Raw genomic sequence first — 27,586 nt, forward strand, 5'->3', positions numbered from 1 at the left:
GTACACTTTCCATCTGTGCTGGGTTGAGCATCAAGCTAGCAACTCAACCTCATAAAAAAACAGACAAATGCAAAAAAAAAATGGCAAGCTTGCTGCCTATTGTGCCACAAGGCACAGAGATGAACAGAGGCTAGGACATACATAGTATGAATGATAGGATCTTAGGGAATATTGAGCATATGGGTCTCAGTCAATAGATTCTTGAAGATGTCAAATGGGTAGCCAATGTGTTTAGGAAGGCAGATAGGGTATCAAATACAGAATTACGTCATCAATCCACTCTAATTTGGCCTGTAGAAAAATTCTTCCCTGCAGTTATTTCCCTTTTCTGTTTATGGTGTTCTGAATGCAATCCACACACCACTATTTCTCATCATTCTTGATGCACCTATCAAATGGTTTCTTAAATGATACCATTGTATCTGCCTTATTTACATCCCCAGGCAGCTCACTCCATATACTCACTATCCAATGTGTGATTAAGTTGGCCCTCAGGTCTCTTTAAATCCTTTCCAACTCACGCTAAGTTTATGCGCCTTGGGTTAAGACTGTAAACACTAACCTCATCTGCGCCTCCCGGAATTTTAAATGTTCCTTTACGGTCAACCCTCATTCTCCAACATTCCAACAAAGCATTGCAGTTAGCATAGTGCTTTACAGGGCCAGCAATCGGAAGATTGGGGTTCAGTTCCCTCCACCCTCTGTAAGGGGTTTGCATGTTCTTCCTGTCACCATGTGGGTTTCCTCCGGGTGCGCTGGTTACCCCCAGCACTTCAAAGTGGAATGGGTTAGGGTTAGTACAATGTAGGCATGCTATGTTGTTGCTGGAAGCATGGCACACTTGCAGGCAGCCTACAGAAAATCCTCAGGCTGTATTGGCCGTTGACACAATTGACGCATTTCACTGTATGGTTTGATGTGCATGTGACAAATAAAGCTAATCTTTTATCATTTTAAAGGTAAAAAAGACAGAGGCTGGCTAACCTCTCCTTACAACATAGGGCCTCTTGTCCTGGCAGCATCACTGTAAATCTTGCCCAGTTTAAGCAATTACTTCCTGGAGTATTGAGAGCATTTTTGGCTCCCTTATTTAAGAAAGGGTGTGCTAACATTGGAGATGGTTCAAAGGAGGTTTAAGATAATGATTCAGGGATGAAAGCCTTATCGAATGCAGAGTGATTCCTTGCAATTTCGAAGAGAGGATTTCATTGAAATCTATCGAACATTGAAAGGCCTAGATAGAGTGGACGTCCACTTAGAATGACCATGAGGTGGAAGAGGACTGACTAATTAGATTTCCACTGTGCCACATTGTTTGCAATCAAATTCCAATTCTTACCTAGAGCAAGATCTCAACTTTGTTAAAATTCTTTTTCTTCTAGGTTTTATTTCAATGGCTTTTGGGACTGCCTGGTGAAGGAAGTCATTGAGATAAATCTGGAGAAAAAGAATTATAACTAAGACGATGATCTCACTCTAAGTAAGAACTGGAATATGACAGTTAACAAGGTGGGACAGCGGGCAAGCTGGTTTGTCCTCATCCAATCAATCAGGAAACACAGATGACAGTGGTATGTATACACCACCAGATTAGACATGCCCAGCAATCACCCCTGATGAAAATAGCAGAGTCACTATCAAAACGTTGGTTAAAAAATCTGTACCTGTACCCAGTTGGAAGCCCAAGGAGAGTTTTTTTGTCAATAACAAGGGTCCCAACATGGCCCCTCTAACACAGTACTAGCCACTGGCCTCCATTCTGAGAAACCTTTTGAATTATTTCCATGGAATTTTGGCTGCCTGAGGCAGCTACTTAATTTGAACCTGTACTTTTTGGCCCAATGAACTGGAATCCTCTGTATTTATAAATGTCATTACATAAAAATTCTTCAGATGGGTTTAAGCAAATACTCACATATATGACAGAGAGGACTCCCATGTAACTCTGTGTCGGCACACTTAAAACTATTTTCAACTGGGAGACAAAGACATGGAAGGCAGCAGCAGTTGTAAATCCTCCCACCAAGGGCACGGAGAGGTAACGAACAATGAAACCAACTTGCAGAACCCCAAGCACAAGCTAGAATTGAGGAAACAACTGTTATCACCAAAAAGAATTTAACTGACACGCTGCAGTTGTTGAAGAATGGTATTATCAACAACTAAAAATGCAGTACCTGTATGATGCCAGCAAGAACAGTGACAGTGGAAGCAATGACAACCCTCTGGGCATCCCTGGCAGCAATATCCACTTTTGTGTCATTACTGAATTCGGTCATATTGCTTGACATCATGAACTTCTCATCAGGAGCCAACTGCAGAATCAAAGACCCTATCATCAAGCTGGTAATTGGGAATGGACCTGTGTAAAGTCAAGAGAATGTGTGTCAAAAGCAGAATGTAGTAGGCTTAGAGCTTTCAATTGGAAAATTCCCATGACAAGCAAACTCATCCCTCTTAAGCTTTACAATTTTCTCATTCCTTCTTGGAGCAAGGAAGTCATGCAGATGCAAGCCCCACATGTACCAAGTGCACTCTAACATGTCTAGGACAATTCACTTATGTGGAATTCCCACTGGTGAGAGCAGGTACAAGAGGTATAACAACTTAGTACCATTCTACATTCATACAAATACCACTACAGTACTTCAGTTTCTGGTCTTACACAGGAAACCATTACCAGGTGTATACAGAGACTTGATACTATTTCACTCTGTACCAGCACACTCTGGAAGAAGACAGACTTAGTTGAGATAATTCTGAGAAGCTATTAAAATTGACTACTGAAGTCCAAATCTAAATTTAAATATTTATATTCCCATAAATACAATAGTTCCGACAAATGATCTGCAAAGTGGAAAATACTGTGCACAGAGGCCACTTGTTTTAAAAACAAGAGAAGGATTAAGTAATTCAGCCTAGAGTCTCTTCAGACTTCCCATATATCCCCCTGATCCACATGAGCACAACAATCTATTGATGTGTCTTTAGTGTAATCAATTCCCCTACCACTCTCGTCCTAAAAGATTGCTTATTCTAGGACACCAATTACTCAGTTTTACTGTCTACAACCAGGGGAAACATCTTTTTAGAATCTGACCTATTGAATCATGTACATTTTGCTGAGGTTACCTCTCATTTTCTAAAACTCATGGCATATATTTTGTCAATGTCCCACTTCCTCAAGTGAAATACATCTCTCCTGGGTATCATAGTCACAGAATAACTTCAGCATGGAAGAAGGCAGCTACTCAGCCTGTCAAGTTATCTTGGCTCAACCAAAAGCAACCCAGCAAGCCTCACTCCCAAAACGCCTGCATGCCCTTTTCTTTCAGATACTCAGCCAGCTCCCTTATGAATGCCGTACTGGATCCCCCATTCCAGCTGCTCTAATACATTGGAATATATTCCAGACTTGCTGTGAAAAATGTTTTATTCCGTGTCACATCTGTTTCTTTTGGCCACTCATCCCTTCTCCCTCAGTCCATAAGCACCCGGACACTGAAGATGCATACATCAGGATGCTCTTCACCGACTACAGCTCAGCATTCAACATCATTTCCTCAAAACTAGTCAATAAGCTCCAAGAACTAAAAGAAAATCTGCAGATGGTGGAAATCCCCAGCAACTCCATATGCTGAAGGAACTCAGCAGGTCAGGCAACACCTACGGAAAAGAGTAAGCAGTCAACATTTTGGGCAGAGGATTCTAATGAAGGATCGCAAGCCTTTTCCATAGATGCTGTCTGGCCAGCTGAGTTCCTCAGGCATTTGGTGTGTGTTGCTTGAATAAGCTCTAAGATCTAGGCTTCGATACATCCTGGTACAACTGGATCCTCCATTTCCTCCCATGCCAACCCCAGTCAGTTTGGATTGGCAACAGCATCTTCTTCACTATCTCCATCAGCAGAGGTGGACCACAAGTTTTAGCCTTCTTCCCTGTTACTTTATACTTATGATTGTGATGTTAAGCACAGCTCTAATACCATATATAAGTTTGATAACAACACCACTGTTAGCAGAATCCAAGCTGGCGACGAATTGGCATATAGGAAGAGAATTTGAAAATTTGGTTGAATCGTACCACGACATTAGCCTCTCAGTCAATGTCAACAAAACCGAAGAGCTGATTTTTGACTACCAGAAAAGGAAATTGCAAGTCCAAATGCCAGTCCTCATCAGGGGACTGGAGGGGGAGAGGGGCATTAACCTTTAATTCCATGGCATTACCTTTTCACTGGATCTGTGCTGGGAGCAGCACATTGTGCCATTACAAAGTGGACATAGCAGTGTCTCAACTTTCTTAGAAGTTTGCAAAGATTCAGCAAGTCATCTAAAATTTTGACAAACTTCTATAGACGCACATAAGAGAGCATTCTGACTGGTTTTATCATGGCCTGGTATGGAAACACCAATGCTTTTGAACAGAAAAACCAACAAAAAGTAGTGGGTATCACCCATTCGGTCATAGGAAAAGCCCTCCCCACCACTGAGCACATCTACAAGGACCACTGCTACAAGAAAGCAGCATCCATCATCAAGGACCCCGCCATCCAGGCCCTCTCTCTTCTCACTGTTGCCATCAGGAAGGAGGTACAGTAGCTTTGGGACCCACACTATCAGGGTCCTGAACCAGCGTGGATAACGTTACTCACCTCTTTACTGAACTGATTCCACAACCTATGGACTCTTTCAAGGACACTACAACTCATGTTCTCAGTATTATTTATTTATTATCATTTGATACATCTTATTTGCACAGATTGTCATCTTCTGCACACTGGCTGTTTGTCAGTCTGTGTGTAGCTTTTCATTAATTCTATTGTATTTCTTTATTCTACTGTGAATGCCCACAAGAAAGTGTATCTCAGTGTGACATACTGTTTATGTATTTTGATAATACATTTACTTTGAACACGAAAAACATGCTGTCTACTCTCTGAAAACTTCATGATTTTAAACAAGTTTGAGATCACACTGGAATTTCAGCTGCTCTTGGAAGTACCACAGCTCTACAACTATGCTCAAAGAATACTCAGCTCTAAAATTATGTTCACAAATCTTTGCTGCACTCTCTCTAAAGTCTGCACACCTTTTCCAAAGAATGGTAGCCAGAATTTTACACAATGGTACAGTCTAGGGCTGTGTTATTTACAAAGATTTATCATGACTTCCTTGGTCTTGAGATGTGCCTCTATTAATAAAGCCCAGGGTTACAGCTACCTTCTCAACCATGCTCTCCATTTGCTTTGCCACTTTTACCAAACCATGTATCCATCAGATCACTCTCTGCTTCTTTTAAAGTTATGCCCTCTTGTTGGTCATCTTTTCTCAATCCTCCTACCAAAATGCACAAGCTCATAATAATGACCATTAAATTTCATTGGTCATCTCTCCATCCATACCTCCTTGAAACTGATTAATATCTTCCATGTAATTCGCTTATCTCCAAGTTTTGTGCTATCTGCAAATTATGAAAAAATCCACTGTAGCACCAAGGAGGAAAGCAAGATGGCACTGAGCTTTGACCTCCGTTGAGATTGCAGGGTTTAGTGTTTTTTTTTAAATAAGTATTTCTTTTTGGGTTTGTGGTGGGGGGGACAGAAAGGGGAGGCAAAGGTCAGGTTAGGGTTTTAGGGACAGGAATGTGGGGGAATTAGAGGACAAGCCAGAGTCTAAATTTGGAGTTCTGCAGAACAAGAGGAGCAAGGTCTGATAATTGTCAGGTCCAGAACTTGGAAATTGGCAAGTCCTAGGTTGATGACCAATGATCAGAAGCCCAAACGTTGAGACCCATGCCTGGGGCTCAAGTTTGCGAATGTCTCATTGGGGTAGTTGAAGGATCAACGTTTGTATCTGAATCTGGTCTGATGGAGACTAGAGACCAAAGAATACAGACTGGGCTGGGATGTGTGGGTGGGAGAGTGGAACAGGGACTTGTTTTGCTGTCGTTGTTTTGTTGCTCGTTGTGTTGTGCTGTTCTGCTAAGCATTGTAGACGTGCTATGTTGGCGTGGGAATGCGTGACAACATTTGCAGGCTGCCCCCAGCATACTCTCAGGCATGTTGGTTGTTAATACAAATGATGCATTTCACTGTACGCTTGATGTACGCGAGAAATAAATGAGTCTTGAATCCATTATACAGGCACCTCTGGTACTTCCTATGACTTAGCCAATCTACAAAAAAAAACAATATTCTATGTCTGAGCTCACCCAGTGGCAGTGCAAAACTGATCAGGATAATTTACTGTTATTTTCCAATTACTTATGGAACTTCTCCACAGCATTTGACCTCTAAACTTCTTGTTATACTTGCTCATTAATCTTGTGATGTATGAACATTGATACTCCAGTGTCTGAATACCAAGGCTCCCAGAGGTCCCTGTTTTGTATCTTTTCTACCAAAGAAAATATGCACTCAGTTGCCACCTTATTATGCACACTTGCTCATTAATGCAAATATCTAATCAGCCAATCATATGGCAGCAACTCAACACATAAAATCATGCAGACATAGTCAAGAGGTTCAATTGCTGTTCAGACCAAAAATCAGAATGTGGAAGAAATGTAATCTAAGTGACTTTGACCATGGAATGTCTGCTGGTGCCAGACAGGGTAGTTGGAGTATCTCAGCAACTACTGATCTCCTGAGATTTTCACACACAACACTCTAGAGCAGGGGTAGGCAACCTACAGCCCGTGGGCCAGATCCGGCTCATGAAAGTATTTTGACCGGCCCATGGGCAAATATTGGGATACTATGCTTATCCGGCCCGCGAGCGATTTTTCCTTATTCGGAGTGTTTCACGCAACCACACTGATGAACATGCATGGCGTCTTGTTACACTGGCCCTGGGTTCCATTTTGTTCCAAACCAAACACTGGTATATATGAATGACAATGCATCTGAAATTTTTCAGAAGGAATTGATTGAGATGCAGTGTGACGACATATTGAGATTGGAATTTCATTCTGAAGATGTGTCAGTGCTTGACTTCTATAGAAAATATATTCATCCAAGTGGGAAGTATCCTAACTTAGTGGACCATGCGAAAAAGATGGCATCATATTTTGGCAGCACTTATCCGTGTGAGCTATTATTTTCAAAAATGAAGCACACCAAGAAACATTTGAGAATAAGATTGACTGATGCCCATCCAGATAATGTCTTGCTCTTGGCATCAACAATATTGAGAAGCTTTCAAGCAACAAGCAGCATCGAGTTTCACATTGATTTATCAACTGTTTGCATTGAAATTATCTTTTTTTGATTATATTTACCACCTTTCAATGCATTATGTTCATATGTTTTATGTTTAAAGGTTCTTTGTGTCCCTTTTAATAGATTCAAAAGATGCCTTGATTGAAATAAATTGTGACTAAACTGAGTTCTTTGATTACTAATTGGCATCCTTAGTTAAACACAAATGATTTTCTAGCATGCATTATTCATTAATTTGAGGCAAAACATAACGATGTATTTAAATGGATAATTCCAATATTTCAAGTTTTTTATGGCTTTTATCTGGCCCAACATCCGCTCATTAACATGCAATCCGGCCCACAGAGGCAAAAAGGTTGCTGACCCTGCTCTAGAGTTGACAGAGAATGGTGCACAAAAACTAAAGATCAAGTGAACAGCAGTCCAGTGGGGTGCAAAAGCCTTGTTAATGAGAGAAGTCCAAGGAGAATGGCCAGACTGGTCCAAGCTGACAGGAAGGTGACAGTAACTCAAATAACCATATGTTACAACAGTGGTGTGCATAAGAGCATATCTGAATGCACAACAGGTTAAACCTTGAGGAAGGTGGCCTACAGCAGCAGAAAACCACTCTGGGTTCCACTCCTGTGGCCAATTGAATAGGTACAGTGTTGTACCTTATTAAGTTGCCAATGAGTACAGGTTTCCCATTTTATTTTCTATCCATCAGACTCAAACACATTCAACTCCTAAATATCCTCTGCAGTCTTTTCAGGGTTTAATTTTTCCATCCACAAGGCCATCAAATTTATATAATTTAGTTTTTGCATTCAAGTTAATATGGTTTGTATACAGTTAGTCCATAATCCATAATGCCAGTCTCCTAAACACTCATTCACCTGTACTGGTTTGCACAAGTTGAGTACTTGTAAGCTGGAGAGAACCCATAATTGCAAAACTACTTTATGAATTCGCTGTTAATCAGCTAGATGCTCATTTAAATTGCTTCCCAACTTATCTCAGTCTATTGCTCCTCATACCTACAAAACTGATTTGTTCAGAATTAAGATCCTAGCTTTCAATGCAATTAAATTATTCAAATTCACCATAAAATTCTAACTATGTCATTCCTCTCCAAAGGATCTTTCATAAAAAGATTTAATTAACTTTGTCTCACAATTTAGATTTATAACATACAGTCTGTTTCTATGTTGATTTCTCTGCATTCTGATCAAGAAAGCCCTCTTTAAGGCATCCTACCTCCATATTATAACTGTAAACTTTGCTTATTCTCTCTACATTAAATGTCACAGGATGACTGAATTTCTCTTGAAGGAACACTTAATTCCTAGCTTATATTCTGTCCAACAACCAATATTAGGAAGCCTATAAATTTTGCCACAAATAGTATTTTCTGCAATTATGACTTCCCAACTTTGGTCCAAACTATATCCAAGGTAATAGGTATTCTTGTGGAAAATCACATCATAACTAACATGAGACATTTAAACATGCAGCAAATATCTATTGTGTACTGTAGAAAGACTGTACTATTAGATTGCAGTCCTGCCTTGACATCAGCATTGTCATTTTGAAAACTAATGCTCCAAAAAAAAAGTTCACCATTTTTAAGGCTTTCACAATCATTCAACAGCATTTGGACCCCAGATCAACATTAATTAAACGAGCCAGGACTTTAGCAGAAGATTCCTGGTCAATCTCCTTTGACTCCCCAAACTGACTGATTCCCTGTGTATATCTACTAGCTCTCAAAGTTCAAAGAACATGATCAAAGTTTGTATGCAGTATACAAACCTAAGATTCTTCTTCCCACAGACAGCCATGAAACAAAGCAACACCAGTGAATCCATTCAAAGAAAATATCAAACTCCAACACACAAAAAAATAACAAATCATACCAACAGCAGAAAAAGTGATAAACACAGAATATAAGACATCAAACCACAGAGTCCATGAAACATTCTATCAATGTTTAGTTCAGAGCTCACCTGGAGTGCGCAAGAACCTTGCTGCAGTTGGAGAAACCCAAGGGCTGCAAACTTTGCAATGCTAATTCTGGTCACACCCTCAGTACTGAGCTGTAGTTCATCACAATGCAGATATGACTACCAGGGATTTCAAATGTTTCTGTCACCTCCAAAATATGATAGCTATATCCCTTAGAATCTTCACCTGATTTCCCTAGTTTTCCCTAGTTCACAAGGGTCTACTCTCGGATACAAAACAAATAGGTTACTTTTAATTCAGTTAAGAACATCAAGAGCTTTCAGATGGACCCACAGAATTATTTTAAACAAGTCATCTTCTTGCAGGCATACTTAATAAATCCATAGAATAATAACCCTAACAGAACCAATGAAAGATGGCCCAACTTGGGTGTTCAACCAGTGTGCACAAGGCAACAAACTGTGCAAATAAATAAATAATCAATCAAGTAATAAGTATTGAAAAGAATGAGATGAAGAGCCATTGAAAGCAAGTCCATTGGTAATGGGAACATTTCAATGATGAGCAAGTGAAGTTGAATGAAGTTATCCTCTTTGTTCAAGACCCTGATGGTTAAGGGGCATTAACTGTTGTTGAACTTGGTGGCGTTATTCCTGAGGCTCCTGTACCTTCTTCCTGATGGTGGCACGTCCGGCGTCCTGGGGGCCCCGATGACGGATGCTGCTTTGCTACAACAGTGTTTCGTGTAGATGTGGGGAGGGCATTAACCATGACAGCCCAGCTGCATCTCATGGTGCAACCCAAATCTGAAACCTCTGCAGTAGAACACGCACATGAGCTGGCACCTGCAACATACTTCACCATGACTGCAACCCACTCACATTTAGTGCCAAACCACATCCTGTTCCAGAACCTTTGCCATATTCTAAATTTGCAAAGCTTCTGACAAACGTGCCTACAAATGTGAAGCTACTGAACAAAGCCTTATTTTTTTTTTAAAAAAGTCTGCAATCTTGCTATTCTTTCACTGACTACACTCTGTACTTCTTTGGTTACCCGGAAGGAGAAAGCTACAAAGGGTTAAGTAATGATTCAGAGGCAAAGGGGAAGCAAGAAGGGCACCATCTGCAAACCGCAAGTCTGAAGATCTTATAGCAGGGAGTTCCCAACTTTTTGTCATGCCTTGGACCAACACCATTAAGCAAGGGGTCTGAGGACCCCAGACTGGGAAGCCCTGGCAATGTTGAAAATGAAGAGGAGGTGAAAGGACACTCATTACCAGGAGATTTAGCCTCAGTACCGTTCACGGTTGTTAGTGCCCAGCACCTGTCATCCTCCACCTTGCTTCAAGTTTTTGCTACCTAGTATTGCAACTGGAAGCACTGTGCAATCGCTTCAGGTCATGTGGCTGTCATGGCTGAATATCTGGGAAGGTGTGCAGTCTGTGAAACAAGTGTGTTATAGGCCTACAAAATTTCTGCATGCTGGACAGTGGAATGGAACAAATTAACTTATATCCAATTGTTAAAGGTGGTGCAGGTCAACAACTGAGGCTATGGTCTGTTGGTCAAAGACTGAACATTGGAGGATAACTGGTAACAAATGGTAGTTGAAGATTCATTAACTGAACATGGCAACTTAAAGACAGAGTTTCATTCATCTCTGTACCTACTTCTGACTTCTCACCATTCATAAACCACATGCCTGCAGGGCCTCCTACTGCCCAGTTCCTCCACAGAAGCTTCATTTGCTGCACCCAAAAGCACCGGATATTGTGTCTAAGCTTTAAAGTTTCCCCCGGTACCATTCAGGTGCTGACAAACCCCCACACTTCTGGAGATGTTGAATTTATTCCCAGTGCTCTTGGCTTGCGGAATCAGAAACAAATTTACTATCACAGGAATTTGGTTGTTTCACAGCAGCAATAAAGTATATACTACAAATTACACAAATAAATAAATAATGCAATAAAAAGAAATATCAAGGTAGTGTTCATGGGTTCATAGCATCAATGTTCACCAAGTCAATAATGCCCTATTGTTGTTTCTGATCCATTCTGCTTGTGCCACTCAATTCACTAGTCTGCTGTACAAACTGAAAACAATCTTTCTCAAATCTTTTTACAACTACTGATGCTTTGTCACCAACATTAACCACCCACCCTCTCCCAATCCTGGAAACTTTACTAGTTCAAAACTTCAACTATGCCCAAATTGGTCTATTGACCCGTATGCACTGACTGTAATTCAACAAATTGCCATTCCTCAAGAAGATAATTACTGTTGGGTCTTGCTGTTAAAGTACCCTTGCTGTTTCCCCAAATACTACACTTACAGCACATCTCCATTTAACATTTCTGTATTTGAACACACTACCTCGTCTGAAATTGCATCAAACTCTGAAATCTAGTTTAGAATACAGGCATCAATGATGGTAATTTACTCCACTAGCCCCATTTGCACTGAGATGATACTCAGTAGATTTTCTTCTACAACTCTCTCAGATTAGTTCTTTTCTCTTATTCCACTCTTGGGCTTTCTTTTTTTTTCCATTTACTGTCCATTTAATGTTACTGTAATTGCAAGAGTGATTTTTTAAAACCTGTAGGCTCGGCTCTCATGCCAAGGCATCAAAAAAAAAACTCACCCGATAGTAAAAGGGAATGAACAACAATAAAAACTCTAAGGGTATACTCACCCACAGCTAAGTGTTTTGAGGTCCCCAAGAAGAAATATGGTAAAATGGGGAAGAAAGCAGAGTACAAACCATAGCCAACAGGGACTTCTGCCAGTAGAGCAAAAGCCAGACCTGAAAATTCAAAAAATGATGTGTTGTAATAACACTTTTCATTGTTTCAACTTGATATGTAGCAACATATATGAAGCAAGTAAGAAAATAGTTCCCATCAAGAACTTGTCTCTTTGAGATCAAATGTTTAAGGCCGATATATTCTTCTGTTGTGAAAATGTTAATGGATAGTTATATTAATATCTTGTTGTGAAATTTGATTCCAGAATGCAAAAAGTTCTCAATTAATGTTTATGCAACAGTTCAATTTGCTTAATTTTGCCCTCACTTTATACTAAAACTTGTCAATGACTAGGAGAAAACATCATATGACTAAAGAACAAAGTAGAACACATTAGTTTTCTATTGGTAATGATCAATCCAATGATATCAACAAATCTCTTTCGTAACTGATTAAGGATCTATTTAGATGCATGTAAATGGGTAAAAATAGATTCTTTTGCTTCAAATATATAAAGTTTGATGGAGGCATCATATCATAACACCACTAAGTACACTTAAGAATGTCATGTAATATAAATAATTAGTTCATAAATTTGAAATTATTAATGATTCAATTGTGAAAAGGAGAACTGTTAGTTAAATGAACTGATAATTGATGAAGTTACACATGTGTACACAGAGCTACTAATAATACAAAAATGCCTAAATCAAAATGATTAAAAGTTCAAAGGTGGTACTTTGAAAATAAACTTACCTTGCAATGTTGCAACCAGGCCAGTGCTCAGTCCAGAAATAATGTCTCCAGGTAGATATTGCTTCAGTTTGTACTTGGGCAACCAATCCAGTATAGGAAGCACAGCTTTAATAATACCCAGAACCCTTTTAGCTGAGCAACTGGAGTATAAAAATCACAAATATCACAAATATAATCTGCTGAAATACATGAAAGAACCAAAAGTAACATTTCAATTTACAACTGCCAATCTCAGCTTTTATCAATTCATGAGTGCTCTTTGTAACACAAGACAAAACACCTACATTATGGAGTTCAGGAAACAATAGAAAAACAAACTTTACCTCTAGTTTTTTTCTGATTCAAGTTAGCAGCAACCGAAAGATCTCATTAAACATTTTTCATTATAATTCATTTCCTACTCTGAATTTATGTTCTTCCACTCAATTAAATTTACCATTTCTAATACAACAAATGGACCTGCAATCAATCCATAAGCTCAGAAATTGGCATCTTTATCTGGTACTGGGAGGAGGCTCCTGGACACTTCAACATCAAGATGGCTCACTGAAGAGTAAGGACAAGGAGGTAGCATTCACATTATTAAGTTAACAGTAATGATTTGATAAATCACCCTAGCTTCCTCCTAAGATTCTCACCATTACAGGAGTCTCTCTTCAGTCAACTTGATTCAATCCACTACTAAGCACTGAATACAAGAAAGGGCTAAGAAACAAGGCAGTACTCACGACTGCACTCCAAAACTACCTGCGCCTCTAACCCACTTACAACACAGGCATCTACTTGACAATCAAGAAAAGTTACTTAGTTATACCCTGTTCGCTTTCCAAACGGAGTATACTAAACAGGACAAAGCAGCCTGCTAAATTGGTACATGATTCACCACCATAAAAATATACCTCCTCCGCTCTCAGTACCACGGCTGAACGCAAACCATCTACAAAAGACACCACTGCATTTGCTAGGAACTGCTCTTCAGGTACTATTTTCCAACACCACAATCTTGACCCAGGAGGACAAAGGCAGCAGGTACAAGGGAACACCACTAACTACATACAGGTTTCAGTCCAAGTTGCATGACATGCCGACTTGGAAATATATTATTGTTTCTTTGTCATTGGAGAATTCAGACCCAGCAATAGCTTTTCAAAGAACTACAGCTGTTTAAAAAGATGACCCATGACCATCTTCATAAAAGTTGCACAGATCCCAAAACAAAATCGACAATATAGTTTGCTTAAATCCTTGATTCATAATTTGCAATGAGCATTTGTTCCCTTGAAGGGATAAGAACATGATAAAAATGGTCCAGTTTTAGTTTAAAAACAAATTGGTTTTAAAGATAGCATTAAAGAAAGAAGTTTAAGCTTCATGATTGGGAATATTTTAGGACTTGGTAAAGAATGCTGACACAGAAAACAAAGAAAATAAGCTATCAAAAATATGAAGATTATATACAAGAAAGCAAACAGTGAAAACATACATGTATCCCTTGCAAACAGATAGGAAAGATTAGGGTAATATTCACTTCAGAATTCTCTCCACATTTCATGGTAGAAAGCATGAAAAATATTTAAAATAAGTGAATCCAAAGCTCAGTGACAAAGAGAAATTAAAAACTGGCAGTAGGGGAAAAAATGATACTAGGATGATTAAGGGGTTAAGCAATGTTCCCAGAAATTCTCTGGATTTTACTCAGCATAGACTCAATCGTTGTTCTTCTCCACGTCTTGTGGTGCATGAGGTGCCAACTTTGCTGTTTCTTTAGCATTTCTTTTTTTTAAATGAGGCCGAGCTGCTAGCTCGACATTCAACTCAGTGCAGATAGAAAGCATGCAAGAAGCCGGCTGGATTTGAACCTGGGAATACTCGCCTCAAAGTCTGTGCCACCACACCACTGGCCAGCTACAGATTAAATGGAAGGTCGCAAATCTGAGGTGACCAACAAAGTCAGGAGGGAGAAGGACAGAAGAAGAGAAGAAACAAAAAAAAACACATTAGACTGACATTAGTTGTAGGGAGATAAACACAAGAATCTACTGAAGGAAAGATGAACAGAGTTCACAAAAACACTGAAGATCAAAATAAAAACTGCAGATACTGGAAATATGAAATACATAAAATAATTATTGGCAGAGTGCAATACAAGAAGGAGAAATTGCTTTTTTTTTGAACATTTTTACATTTTACTAAGCTGTGTGGATAGGAGAGAATTCATGGAATTGGTGATTTGGATTCTCAGAAAGTACTCAGAAGATGACTATTACACAACTTCAGGGTCATGGGATTCTGCAAATATGGTGTTAGAATTGGTTAACAGACAGAAAAAACAGGCAGAAGCTGGTCTTTGCAGGCTATATTTTCTCTGCAAGAATCTATGCTTGGGGTTTCGGCAATCTACAACATCTTTGAGATGGGGACTCAAAGCTGTCTTGTGTAACTAAGCTTGGTGGGAAAGCAGGTTACAAAGTGAACAGAGGCTACAATGAATAACTCAACTGAATTACAAGAAATGACAAAAAAAAGGAATAGAATGTGGAAAAATGTGGTTATTAAATATGATACAACAACTTGTAAAGGAGAATATTTTCAAATGTCAATAATCTGGAAAAGGTTTGCATTCAAAGGACCTTGAATTTCTTTGTTAACAATTCAAGAAATATGCAGCACAAGTCATAAAGGTGAAATGCCATATTCATTATTGCAATAGAATTGGATGTTAAAAGAAATTATATTACAATTAAAAGGAGACTTGCTGGGATACTTTACATACAGTATTTAGCCTCCTGAATAAAGGAGAATATAAACATGAGAAATTCTGATGCTGCTGGATATCCAAAGCAATGCACACACAATGTGCTGGAGGAACTCAACAGGCCAGGCAGTATCAATGGAAATAAATAAACATCAATGTTTCAAGCCAAGACCCTTCTTCAGGACTGGGACGAAGGAAGAAAATGCCACAATAAAAAGGCTGGGTGGGGGGGGGGGGTGGTTGAAGAAGGAGGATAGTTAAAAGATGTTTGGTGAAGCCAGGTGGGTAGGAAAGGTAAAGGGCTGGAGAGGAAGGAATCTGATAGAAGAGAGCGGATCATAGCAGAAATGGAAGGAGAGGCACCGGGGGGAGATAATCGGCAGGTGTGAAAAAGTAAGAAGCCGAAGCAATGAAAAGACTAAGAGAGGAGGGGGGAGGGATTTTTTTATTATTAAAACGGGGCAAAATTTTTTGCCTACTTCAGAGAGAATGCAAGAAAGGCATACTAAACTAGTTCTTGGTTTGAGATAGTTGATTTAATTTCTCCTACACAGCTCTGAATACCTAAAGCTTAGAAAAATATAATGTGGATTCATTGAAACAAACATTATGAAGATTCTGCAGAAATATAGAATTTGGTGTTAGTCCCATAATAAGATTTAGCCAAATGGTTAAGTTGTCAAAAGGTTTCTTTTGTATTCACAACTAGTGATGCTTTGAAACTCTCCACTCCGGAAGCACATGAATGCACAATTAATGAGTATTTTCACTGGAGATATATCAAAAAGGTTTCCAAGGAAATGAAGGCACAGGAGATAAAGAGCATGATTGCTGTTAAGGTAAAAGATCATGTCTTAGCGTTTTAGAACAAGTTTAAAAGTCTAGATATCTACAATCCCATGACCCCTAATTCATGTACAAATCTCATGAATGTTATCTTCTCAGATACTCTCTAATTACAAACACAAAGCTCTTGACAATGTTATTTTCAAAAGCTCTGCATTTAATAAAAGGTTTCACTAGTCATAAAGACACTGGATTTTTGTTTGGGTTCCATCAGAGTCAACAATTTCCAGGACTCATCTCACATATCGAATCATAGTCAAAAGTAAATGCAGAGAGAACAGCACAGAAAAACCCATGCTGGAAACCCAGTTTGAAAACAGAAAATGCTGCAGCTTCTCTGCAAGTCAGGCAGCACATGTGGAGAGAGAAACAAGGTCAATGATTTGTCATCAGATCTGGGAAAACAAGAAAACAAGTGTGCTTTAACTGGCAAAGAGCCGGAGACGTGGAGTGAATTGATGAAACGCCTTTCATTGGATCAACATCAACTCCATGCTGTTGACGCCATCTCAAATACATTCCCTTCGTTCTGTCCACCCCACCCAATCTTTGGAACTCAAAACATGCTTGCCTTCTCACCCTTCCAGTTCTATTGAATGATTATCAACGTGTTAACCGTTTCTTCCTCTGCAGAAGCTGCCTGGAAACTGGTATCTGCATTATTGCCCTCACCTTTCTGCTCACCGTGCACCACCATACCCCCAGCATTCCTGTTATTTCCAGCATTCCCTGTTATTTCAGATTTTGAGCAAGAACTGTTTTGAAACTCAATTCTAACTTTTCTTTCCCTCTGTTGCCTCTACTCGTATGCCTCCAGACAAAAAAAAACTATAATTAAAAACACACACACATCACCTTCTCCCAGATATCATCAACATGTGTCACAAGTACAATCTTGGTCTGCAACCTATCACGGATTTTCTCTTTATTCTCTCCACCCTTCTCCCATCTTAAAAACAAACTTGTTTACTCACTTTTTCCAAGTTCTGCCTTTATTCAAGGTTGAGAGGTTGAGACTTTGAAACTAAGTGAACAGACAAGTGCCTTAGCAAAATTAGTAATCGTGGGAATCAATAGATGGAGTCACACCCTATGCAAAGGAAGACTATTATAAGAATACAAAACACAGGAGAAGAATTAGGCCATTCAGCTTGGCAAGTCTGAATATTATCATCCCTCTCAACCCCATTCTCCTGCCTTCTCCCATAACCTTTGAAGTCCTTACTAATCAAGAATCTAACAGCCTCCACTTTAAATATGCCCAATGACTTGGCTTCAACAGCTACCTGTGACAAGGAATTCAAACGATTCACCACCTTCTGGCCAAAGAAATTCCTCATCTCCATTCTAAAGGGATAGCCTTGTACTCTGAGGTAGTGCCCTCTAGTCCTAGATTCTCCCACTATAGGAAACATTCTTTCCAAATACATTCTATCTAGGCCTTTCAATATAGTTCCACCAACCCCCTCCACCATTCTTCTAAAGTCCTATGGTAATTGAATGGCAATTACTTTGCCTCAGTACAGTAGTGCAGGCAATCTTCAGGGTAATGCTCTAGGCCTGACCATCTTCAGCTATATTGAAGATCTATTCCCCATCATAGTGACAGAAAACATATTCACTGACCATTGTGCAGTGTAATATACACCCTCCAACACAACAGTTGGGGTGGGGGTGTAGGAAACATTCTTCCAGAGGAAATCAGTGGGTCAGGCAGAATCTACGGGCAAAGTTGATGATGATATTTCAGGTTAAGTCCCTACATCAAATGCACAGAGCAACAAGCTTGGAAATTACATCTGCAGCTCACCCACCAATGTCACACATCAACTCTAAATTGGAAATACAACCAGCAGTAGTGGTCCCAACCTTTTTTATGCCATGGACCCCTACCATTAACTGAGGGGTCTCCAGGTTGGGAACCCCTGAGTGGCAGTGACTTCATTGTCAGTGAGGCCAAATCCTAAAACCCTCAACCCAATAGCACCACACTTTAGCTATGAAATTTAGAAGGTTCAATGTGTAGCTCCTCACTATCTCAGGAGCAATGAAGAACGAATGTTAAATTGTGGTGTTGCAGAAACATTCAGAATCCATGTATAAAGAATAAATAAAAATCTACATTGAAGTTCTTACTTGTTTATCTTTTCTTCAAAGCTTTTTCTTAGTTATCCTTCAATAACAATATACAGACCCTAGCCTTTTTCTTTTACTTGCCGAGCCATATAGTTAAGCTATCAAAAATAATTACAACGAAGTCTTCTATCTAACATTGAATGCATGTGTGTTCTCCATATAGAGACACATTTCCTCCCCCCCCCCCACGTACAAAAAGCTTAGACACAGCTGGGGAAAACTGCAGGGTTTTCCCTCCTTTCTTCCAACTTATTTCTGCAGTTTATTGCTTAAAGCCCACGGTACTTTGCCGACTATGAATACTATCCTTTGGAATATCAGTGTGCAAGATGATCCTGTCAAGGAGGAAACATTTTTGTTCTAAATGATTCCACCATCACCTGAGATTCCGCTTGCAAGATCATTAGCAGTCCTGTTATTAATGGTACCCAAGAGTACTGCCAATCTATCACCCGGGAAACAAATACCCCACAACCAGCAGACTCTTGATCAAAAAGGACAGCTACACTCACTTGCCCATCCATTGAGCTGTTCCCACAACCAATGATCTCACTTTAAGGACTCTTATCTCATGATTTATTGCTATTTACTTATATATGCATTTGCTCAGTTTGTTTTCATCTGCTCTCTAGTTGATATTTCACTGATCCTGTTATAGTTACTATTCTATAGATTTACTCTGTGCCTGCAGGAAAACAAATCTCAGGGTTGTAAATGGTGACATAAGCACTTTGATAATAAAATTTACTTTGCAATATTTCTGAGCTACCATGTCAGCACTGGGGTCACCTCAAAATGAAACAGGTTTTACTATGAACAACCTACATCAAGGCTAACACCCATCCTAATGCCATGTATGTCAAACCTCAATGTCATATACTGTACTAGGTTGACACATCAACTCCTTTTTCAGGCGAGATGCTCAGGATCAGGGCGGGGGTTGGAGATCTCTTTCTCCCCTTTGGGAAACACTTACCCTTTTCACCACAAATCTACCTTGACTGAGAAATGATCAATCCTCTGCAGGGGGATAATTCAATATTGCATTTACCGTAGAGTAGTTCAAAACTACATATCCACATATGTGCCACATATTGGCTTAAACTGGGAGTTTTCAATCATTTAAGCAAAACTGAGATCGAAATGAGACCCAGAGAACTATATACAGATGAAGGTTTCATCCATCAGAGCCTAGTTCTGGAAATAGCAGAGGCAAATATTCTTGTATGATTCTCAATCAATATGCTTGAGGTCCACATGCTGTCCATTACACTAAACTTTTGAGGACACATCACCTCATCATAACAAGCCAACAATCAAGATGAACACGTTACGTCCTGAGTGGATCTGCTAGCAACACGCAGAAGGAGCTGACAAGGCAAGCTACAGACAACTCTCATTTAGATCTCCTGTTCTGAAGCAGGAAACAGTGCCCGATCTGGGGGACGAAGAGGAGAATATGCAGCATGGCTTGCCTGCAACACATTTAGTAACAGAGGCATACAATGGATAATCCAAAGTAAGAACAACCATCACGAGGAAAGTTAAGTTCAACAAGTTAAAAGGGGATCTAACCAAGGTAGTCTGGCATCAAACACTGCCAGCAGAAGAGTGTTCTGGTGCAGACCTGATCACAAGGGCAGGGGGTGGGGAAAGAAAGAGCATGCAAAACAAGAGCTCTCTGACTAGGCTAATGTTGGCCCAGTATACAAGAAGAGTGACCACACTGACCCTGGTAACTACAGACCGGTAAGCTTAATGTGTATTGTAGGCAAGATAATGGAAACATTATTAAAGAATGAGATGGAAACACAGCTCATAAGAACAGGGATGTTAATAAAAAGACAGCATAGGTTCCAAAAAGGGAACTTATTTTACTAATATGCTGGAGTTCAATGAAGTGGCACTAAAATTTATGAAAGCAATAGAGCAGTTGATATGATTTGCTTGGACTTTCAGAAGGCTTTTGGCAAGGTACCCCACAAGAGATTAATAATCAAATTACAGGAGGTAGGGATTAAGGGTGAGGTATGCGAATGGGTGCACAAATGACTTAAAAAAAAGAAACAATGAGTTATGGTGAGAGGATAATTTTCATACCTAGAAGTTGTTAAAAGTGGGGTTCCACAGGGAACAGTTTTAGGACCACTGCTGTTTATAATTTAAAATGATTTGGATAAGCACATAACAAATATACTAGTAAACTTTGCAGATGACAAAATTAAGAGGATGGGCAGATGACATTCAGGTAGCAGAATCAATACAGTTAGATTTAAACAAAATCCAGAGGTGGGCTGATTAATCTAAGTAAATGTAAAGTATTACATATAGGAAGTAGAAATATTAGATATAAATATACAGTGGGGGATCTTGAGTTAGAACGTGCACTGTCTGAAAAGGATTTGAGCATCCTGGTAGACTCATCACTATCAATATCTAGACAATGCACAGAAGCGATCAGGAAGGCTAATAGATTGTTGGGCTATATAATGCGCTCAGTGGAGTTCAAGTCCAGAAACGTTCTCCTTAAGCTGTATGATGTGCTTGTGAGGCCACACGTTGAGTTCTGCGTACAATTTTGGTCTCCAGATTTAGTGAGGGATGTGAAGGCACTGGAGAGAGTTCAGAGAAGGATGACCAGCCTCATACCAGATCTGCGGGGTATGAGATATGAAGAAAGATTGAAAGAATTAAATCTCTTTAACTTAAGTAGATGTAGAATGAGAGGAGACATGACAGAAGTGTTCAAAATCATTAAGGGTATAATTAAGGTGGTTTAAGTGGAAGCTGCTACTTCCAAATTAATCAATCAACAAGGACACAGGGCCTTAGGTGGAGACTGGTTCAAGGGAGATTTCAGGCTAACATCAGGAAGCATTTCTTTACGCAGCGAGTAGTGGAGGCATTGAACAAACTACCTAGTTGTGTAGCTGAGAGACGTAGCTTAGAGACTTTCAAATCTAAACTCAATAGTTATTTCAACACACTGTGTGAATAGGAATTTGGCAAGCTTTGTTGGACTGAATGGCATATTCTTGGCAAAAAAACTTTTTAATGTCTAAAGATGGAGATTAAAATGAACAAGCAGAAAGCCTTGTGATAATAATTAAGTTGCCAACAGAGAAACCAAGTTGAAAACACGAAATACTCAGAAGTATTCAAAATGGGAATAAGAATTTAGGAAGTCAGATTAGAGTGTACACATATACACATCATTAAATATACAAAGGGTGGGAAAATTAAGCTAAAATGTAAAGGCAAATGTCATTGCATAGGTAAAATGTTATTTCACTACAAAAATACTACCAGAATATTAGTAAAATTTACATGGAATAATAACTTGCTTCCTTGCTTTGGCCCTTTTTTAATATATAGGGTGATGACTCCAGACCCTTCTATCTAGTCTAGATTTATCCCCTTGTTACCCTGACTGTCCTGTGTTAATCTGTCGCGGCACAACCTAAAACCACATGAGCTTGTCGTTCTGTAATCGTGGATTCAGGATTTGCGCCGTGCAGTTTTCCCCGCTTCCGAACCACCCCTCTGTTGAGATCACCCTAAAGTGTTTCTCCTTTTCGGTTTGACATCTAAAGAAATCACCGTGGGCATCAGCAATTTTTGTAAATGCAGGCAAAGTTAAAACTGTAAGAGCTCGTTAAATTACACTATGGTAGCCAATAACTTGCTGAAAATCTCGGAACCCGGAAAACTTTTAACTCACCTGCATCCCTTGACCAGCCGGTCACGTATCGTTTTAGGGACTTTTTCCTTTCTTTCATTTTCCTCTAAAAAACTATTTTCCGAATAAACTGAACGGGCCACAAAATAGTTGCCAGTGACATTTTCTTGTGCCGGCATTTCGGTGCCTCCAAGACTTTCCTGCTCCGCGAACAGGTGGCTGGATACTGAAAAAGAATGAGCTTCGATTACAGAATATTAACATGCAAGGGGTGGTGCCTTTGAATACATTCCGTTCGACTGCAGCGATTCAACGGCAGCTTTAAAGTCCAGTCTTGAAGTTCTTAGTAGAAGTTACCCAGGCTCAGTAGATTATAACTATTCACGTGCTGCTGGATTTAGTTCTACCACAGAGGAAGAATAGGTGGCGACCGTCTCTCCAGAGGTTTGGAGAGCAGCACTTCCGGATAAACAGCTCCTAGCGCAAACTGCACAGATCTAAAATTTCACGATTTCTAGAAAAACGTGGAGCAATGACTGCATTATGTCTGCATTCTCCGCAAATCGGCGGAATTAAAGCAGGTATTTTTTACAGCCCGGTTCCAACAGAGGCTTCGCTGGAATAAACACCGCGGATAAGGAGGACTTCCACCCCGCTGAGCATCTCAAACTCTTGTTAAAGAAACTCAAGGCTAAACACAATGAAACATCACACACCACTACCGCCATGTGAAGGGGGCACGTGGTCACATTAAAACTCCCCTGACTGCTTCCTGGTTTAAAAAAAACTTAAATTTTTTTAACTTCCACTTTACTCCGGACAAATTACTTTAAAAAATCCACACTTTTAAAAAAAAATTATTGATTCAATTTACTCCGAGGCTACACAACTGAAAGTAGTTACTGATTAAAATCCTCGGTAAATACTGAAGTAAAGTTGCGGTAAAATTTCGGAAATACGTTCCGTGTGAAGTCAAATCTTGCTAATAGTTTAAAATTATAAACCACAATATTATAAATGACCAAAAGAGATTATAATTTTCCTATCATCGTAGGCTCAAAATAAATCTTTTACCACAGTGATCTCGAGGGCACTTGTCTTCTGCAGGGTTTTATTGCGAGGGCAGCGTCTCCTTCTGGTTTATATGTTTCATATTCGGGACTTTATTTTTACTGCACACATAGAGCAGTCTGTTCTAGTTTGGGAGAGCTTCTCTCAGATCTACCGTTCCCGGCTATTTCCAAACAATGCAGATTCTCTCTGCAGAAATTTAAACAGGTCTGAGAAAAGTGAACAGAGGTAATCAGAGGGTCTGCAGGAGCGGATGAGTAAAGACGCGTCCAAAGTTTGAAAATGGTAGGGTAAACTGAGAGCGTGATGAGTAAGACACACAAGACGCATGGATTCATAACTGCATGGAGTACAAAACCAAAGTGACGCAGTATTAGTGTAAAGCTCAAGTTTGCAGGAAAGAGTGGGTGGGACTGGTGGGATTGCTTTGAACTGGCAAAGAGATGATGAGCTGAATGACTTTCTATGCTATGACAATTCTGACACTCTACATTAACTAGTTTTTCAGCTGGAAGTAGAAATTATTATAAAGTCTATGTTCTCCTTACTCCACCTACATATCTGCATATTTTTTCTTAAAGTTATTAATGGTAGAAAATGTAGGCATATTGTACCTTCAAACATGAGGTCACCAAAACAATGCTGCCCTGTCCTAACTCACAATTCAACCCGCAGCTGTTGCCATGCTGATAGCAAGGTGCTTCAATCTTTTCATACCTCCAAAGTGTTCAAGATGCCCTCCAATTCTGGCTGACTGAATATTTCCAGTTTTAAATACTCCTTCATTGCTGGCTATCCCTTCAGCTGCCAAAATTCTGAGCTCTACAGTTACCTCTCTTTGAAGCCTGCCAGTCACACCAGGCTCTTGGTATTGTGCCTAATTATTAGTATGGTCACTTTATTTTTTAATAAAATTCTTGTGAAGTATCATGGAATGCTTCCTTCACCATTAAACCATGTTGTTGCAGTAACTTATAAATAGGAAATAGATTTTTTTAATTATGTAGGTTTAAAACATAAAATAGCAACTCTTCAATGTAAATGTAGCACTATTAATATTTAAGTTGTTAGCAGGAGGTACATTTCAGAGAACTCTAATGAATTACATGATGGATATTGACTGGGTCATTGTTATGAAACATATTGAAACTATTTCCATTTCAAGTGATTTTGTTGTACAATGACATGACTGCCTTTCCAAACTAGCAGTAATTGAACAGCAAATTTTTATATGCAGGGATGTAGATACCTCTGTGACCACTGATTCAAACATTAGGGGGAGCTGTTTCAATAAATCTGCCTTGCTTTTAAAGATGATGTCTTAAAATTGCTGTGCTTGTGTGTCAAGAGTATAGTTAAAGGGGCCCTGTGACCTTTTGCAGCTTTGCATTCCAGGAACCTTTGTCAATCAGCGATGGTTAAATTAACTTTCATTCTTCTGTTCAGTGACAATTCTTCTGTTATTGCTATTATGTTTTCATTCTCCAAAAATCTCTGCTCAGAAAGTAATTTTCAGCATCCTCATTAGCTCAAAACAATTGGAGCTTTTGTTCTGATTCAGATTCTAATGAAGAGATGCCATAAACTCTCAATGGGCACACACTGGCATTTCTCAGCTGCAGAAAATTTAAAAGGCAACAATTTCACAACATATGCCAATGATATTAAACCTAATATTGATTCTAATTCTGAAATAAAACTGGATGATGATAATAATGAAAATTATTTACATTCAACTTGTAGAAATAGCAGGACTCCAGTTAAGCTTACTCTTTCTAGACTATAAATATATTATTAAAATATATAAAAACATATAAACCCAGAAGGACAGACTGGAAAAGACTCATAGGGAACAGTCTTTCAGAATATACTTTAGTTACCTCTGATGCTGTGACAGTTTATATCTTATGTTGGTTATTGCAATAATAAACATCTTTAATTTCATTATAGTGGTCCCTACAAACCATTTTAAAAAGAGCTAATTGGATCTGGCTGTGCTATAATAGGAAAGTTTCAGATTTGTGTAAATGACCATGCCTTTTTAGTAGTCCTCAATATATTAATTCCCTAACAAAACAAGATTATTTTATTGCTGTCTATTTTCCTGATATTTTACTTCTGGTTACATAGTTTGATGTCTCTGTTAGCTATCTGACTGTTAGAAGCACCCAGCTCTAATGCTGGTTCAATTAGTATGGCCCCATGTTCTTAAGCAACTCCACTAGTCAATGAAACAGCATTTCATTTTCCTTTCTTTTTTTAACAAGCTAAGTTGCAGTTAATTTAGAATATTTAACCTTTTTCAAAAGTCTAACAGATGAGATCACTTGCGAAAATCCAATCAACATAATATTCATTAGGCAGACATCAACTCTTTTGAATTTGTGAGGAATTATCTATTTTTCAAACCGATTACATTGCCCATGCAATACTTAAGATATTTAAAAGCATTTTTACATTCCTCTTCTTTGTAGAGTCTTAGAAAGAAGACTCTACGAAGAAGGGGAACAGACCCATCATGTTCATGCCAGCCATTGTAATTATCTATACTAATCTCATGTAGCTGCAATGGTCTGCCGTCTTTGTTCTGGCAATTCAAGTGCTTGTACCTGTCTCCACCACTTCCTCAGGCAATGCATTCTAGATTCCAACCATTTTTCAGGTGGGAAAAATTCCGCGAAAATTCACTCTACACCTCCTACCTCTCACCTTATACCCATGCTCTCCTGTGGAGATATCTGCATTATGGGGGAAAAAGTGTTTACTATCTTCCTATCTATCAGGTCACCTTCAATATTCTCCCTTCCAGGTAATATAACCCCAGCCTGTGCGATCTCCTTCCGACTGAAGTCTTCCAGTCCTGCAGAATCTCCTCTGCTCCGTCCTTTGTGCAATCACAACCTTTTCTAAAGTTTGCCAACCAAAATTGCAAAAAATAATACAGGTCAGAATCAGGTTTATTATCACCAGCATGTGACATGAAATTTGTTAACTTAGCAGCAGCAGTTCAATGCCATACATAATATATAAGAAAAAAATTATAATAAATAAATAAGTAAATCTTATTCAGTATACTTTATACAGTAAATGAATATTGAATAGATTAAAAATTGTGCCAAAAACATAAATATTATACATTTAAAAAGTGAGGTAGTGTCCAAGGGTTCAATGTCCATTTAGGAATCGAATAATAGTGGGGAAGAGGCTGTTTCTAAATCGCTGAGTGTGTGCCTTCAGACCTCTTACCTGATGGTAACAGTGAGAAAAGGGCATGCCTTGGGTGCCGGAGGTCCTTAATAATAGTAGCTGCCTTTTTGAGACACCACTCCTTGAAGATCTCCTGGGTAGTTTGTAGGCTAATACCCAAGAAGGAGCTGACTAAATTTACAAACCTCTGCTGCTTCTTTCGGTCCTGTGCCACCCCCCCCCCCCCCATACCATACCAGACAGTGATGCAGCCTATCAGAATGCTCTCCACGGTACACCTATAGAAGTTTTTGAGTGTGTTTGTTGACATACCAAATCTCTTCAAGCTCCTAATAAAGTATAGTCAGTGTCTTGCCTTCTTTATAACTGCATCAATATGTTGGGACCAGGTTATATCCTCAGAGATCTTGACACCCAGGAACTTGAAGCTGCTCACTCTCTCCACTTCTGATCCCTTGATGAGGATTGGAATGTATTCCTTTGTCTTACCCTTCCTGAAGTCCACAATCAGCTCTTCTGTCTTACTGACGTTGTGTGCCAGGTTGTTGCTGCGGTACTGCTCCACTAGTTGGCATATCTCACTCCTGTATGCCCTCTTGTCATTCTACCAACAATGGTTGTATTGTTAGCAAATATATAGATGGTATATGAGTTATGCCTAGCCATACAGTCATGGGTATATAGAGAATAGAGCAGTGGGCTAAGCACACAACCCGAGGTGCACCAGTGTTGAGTGTCAGTGAGGAGCAGATGTTATCACCAATCTGCACAGCTTGTGGTCTTCCGGTTAGGAAGATGAGGATCCAATTACAGAGGGAGGTACAGAGGCCCAGGTTCTGCAATTTCTCAATCAGGATTGTGGGAATGGTTGATTTAAGTACTGAGCTATAGTCAGTGAACAGCATCCTGACATAGGTGTTTGTGTTGTCCAGGTGGTCTAAAGCCGTTGGAGAGCCATTGAGATTGCATCTGGCATTGACCTATTGTGGCAATAGGCAAACTGCAATGGGTCCAGGTCCTTGCTGAGGCAGGAGTTCAGTCCACTCATGACCATCCTCTCAAAGTATTGGCCTAATTAACCTCTCAAAGGTGTGGCTTAAGTGATGTTTAGTAAAGTTGTCATGTGAGATCCCTGCCCTATGCCATGCCTAATGAAGAAAGGAATCCCAAGTGTCTTTGTTACCACCCAATGTACATGTGCTCTACTTCCCCTGGACT

At 39.4% G+C, this 27,586-nt stretch overlaps 1 protein-coding gene across 1 annotated transcript in view; it reads right to left on the reverse strand.

The window, feature by feature from the left end:
- The window catches only part of slc26a4 (solute carrier family 26 member 4), a 61,545-nt gene extending 38,312 nt beyond the window's left edge, over positions 1–23,233 (reverse strand). Inside the window, exons 1-6 of the mRNA XM_059986882.1 lie at positions 23,165–23,233; positions 22,133–22,316; positions 12,675–12,814; positions 11,867–11,977; positions 2,178–2,362; positions 1,916–2,080 (exon numbers count right to left, since the gene is read on the reverse strand). Of these exons, the coding sequence (XP_059842865.1) occupies positions 1,916–2,080; positions 2,178–2,362; positions 11,867–11,977; positions 12,675–12,814; positions 22,133–22,269 (738 nt within the window). The 5' untranslated portion in view covers positions 22,270–22,316; positions 23,165–23,233. The remainder of the gene's footprint in view (positions 1–1,915; positions 2,081–2,177; positions 2,363–11,866; positions 11,978–12,674; positions 12,815–22,132; positions 22,317–23,164) is intronic.
- Between the last annotated feature and the right edge of the window lie 4,353 nt (positions 23,234–27,586).

Source organism: Hypanus sabinus, chromosome 13 (genome assembly GCF_030144855.1).
Source record: "Hypanus sabinus isolate sHypSab1 chromosome 13, sHypSab1.hap1, whole genome shotgun sequence".
Taxonomy (NCBI): Eukaryota; Metazoa; Chordata; class Chondrichthyes; order Myliobatiformes; family Dasyatidae; genus Hypanus; species Hypanus sabinus.